This window comes from Galeopterus variegatus, unplaced genomic scaffold, assembly GCF_000696425.1.
Source record: "Galeopterus variegatus unplaced genomic scaffold, G_variegatus-3.0.2 Scaffold8057, whole genome shotgun sequence".
NCBI lineage: Eukaryota > Metazoa > Chordata > Mammalia > Dermoptera > Cynocephalidae > Galeopterus > Galeopterus variegatus.
In genome coordinates this window covers 56,007-56,658 of record NW_007734168.1, presented here as the reverse complement: position 1 = coordinate 56,658, position 652 = coordinate 56,007, and the positions used below count along the sequence as shown (strand labels likewise).

Here is a 652-nt window from a genome sequence, read left to right as displayed (position 1 = left end):
AAAAAAGTACTTCGCTGGGAGCTCGCGGTGTGACAGCGGCCCTTGCTTCCCCGCAGATCTGGTTCTCATGCAAGCCCCTCACACTGTCCCCTCCCGCCGCCCCGGGCTCAGGGCAGTCAAGTTTTCATTCTCCTCCTTCTGCTCCTGCAGCTGCCTAGCCCACCCCCCTCTGGTTGAGAGAAGGCTGCCCGCTTCTGGTGTTACCGGCTCGGATTGCTGGAAACACCCATAGGTGTTTCTTTTCCTTTTTAAAAATTCCTGTTTCAGGGGAGGGGGTGTGGCGGGCAAGGATGAGAAAGTCCTTTCCTCTGCTCTGTTTCTGGAGCATCTATTGCTGCTTTGCTGCGGGAAGCCCCTCAGCCCTTGATTCCGAGGGACGGCTGGAAGGTAACGTGCATTTATTTTTGTTACCCCCTCTCCCCGCTTCTCTTCTGTGCCGGGCCACCTCTCTCTTGCAGACCCTTCTTCAGTCCCTCCTTGTTCTTAGGAAATCCATCTGAATTTCCCACTGTGCTGTCCATTTTCTCCTCCTCATCAGCCTTGGGGTCCACTTGTTCCTCTGTGCTTCTGATGAGGACATCCCCTTGCAAGGCACCCACAAGGCAACAGGCTGCCGGGGTGTGCTGGCTGGTACTCTCTCTCTTGTCCCCCC

At 56.1% G+C, this 652-nt stretch overlaps 1 protein-coding gene across 1 annotated transcript in view; it reads left to right on the top strand.

Annotated features, from left to right (window-relative positions):
- Positions 1-42: 42 nt before the first annotated feature.
- LIPG (lipase, endothelial) overlaps positions 43-652 on the top strand; it is a 30,052-nt gene continuing 29,442 nt past the window's right edge. The window contains 1 exon segment of the mRNA XM_008592587.1: positions 43-387. Within this exon segment, the coding sequence (XP_008590809.1) occupies positions 291-387 (97 nt within the window). The 5' untranslated portion in view covers positions 43-290.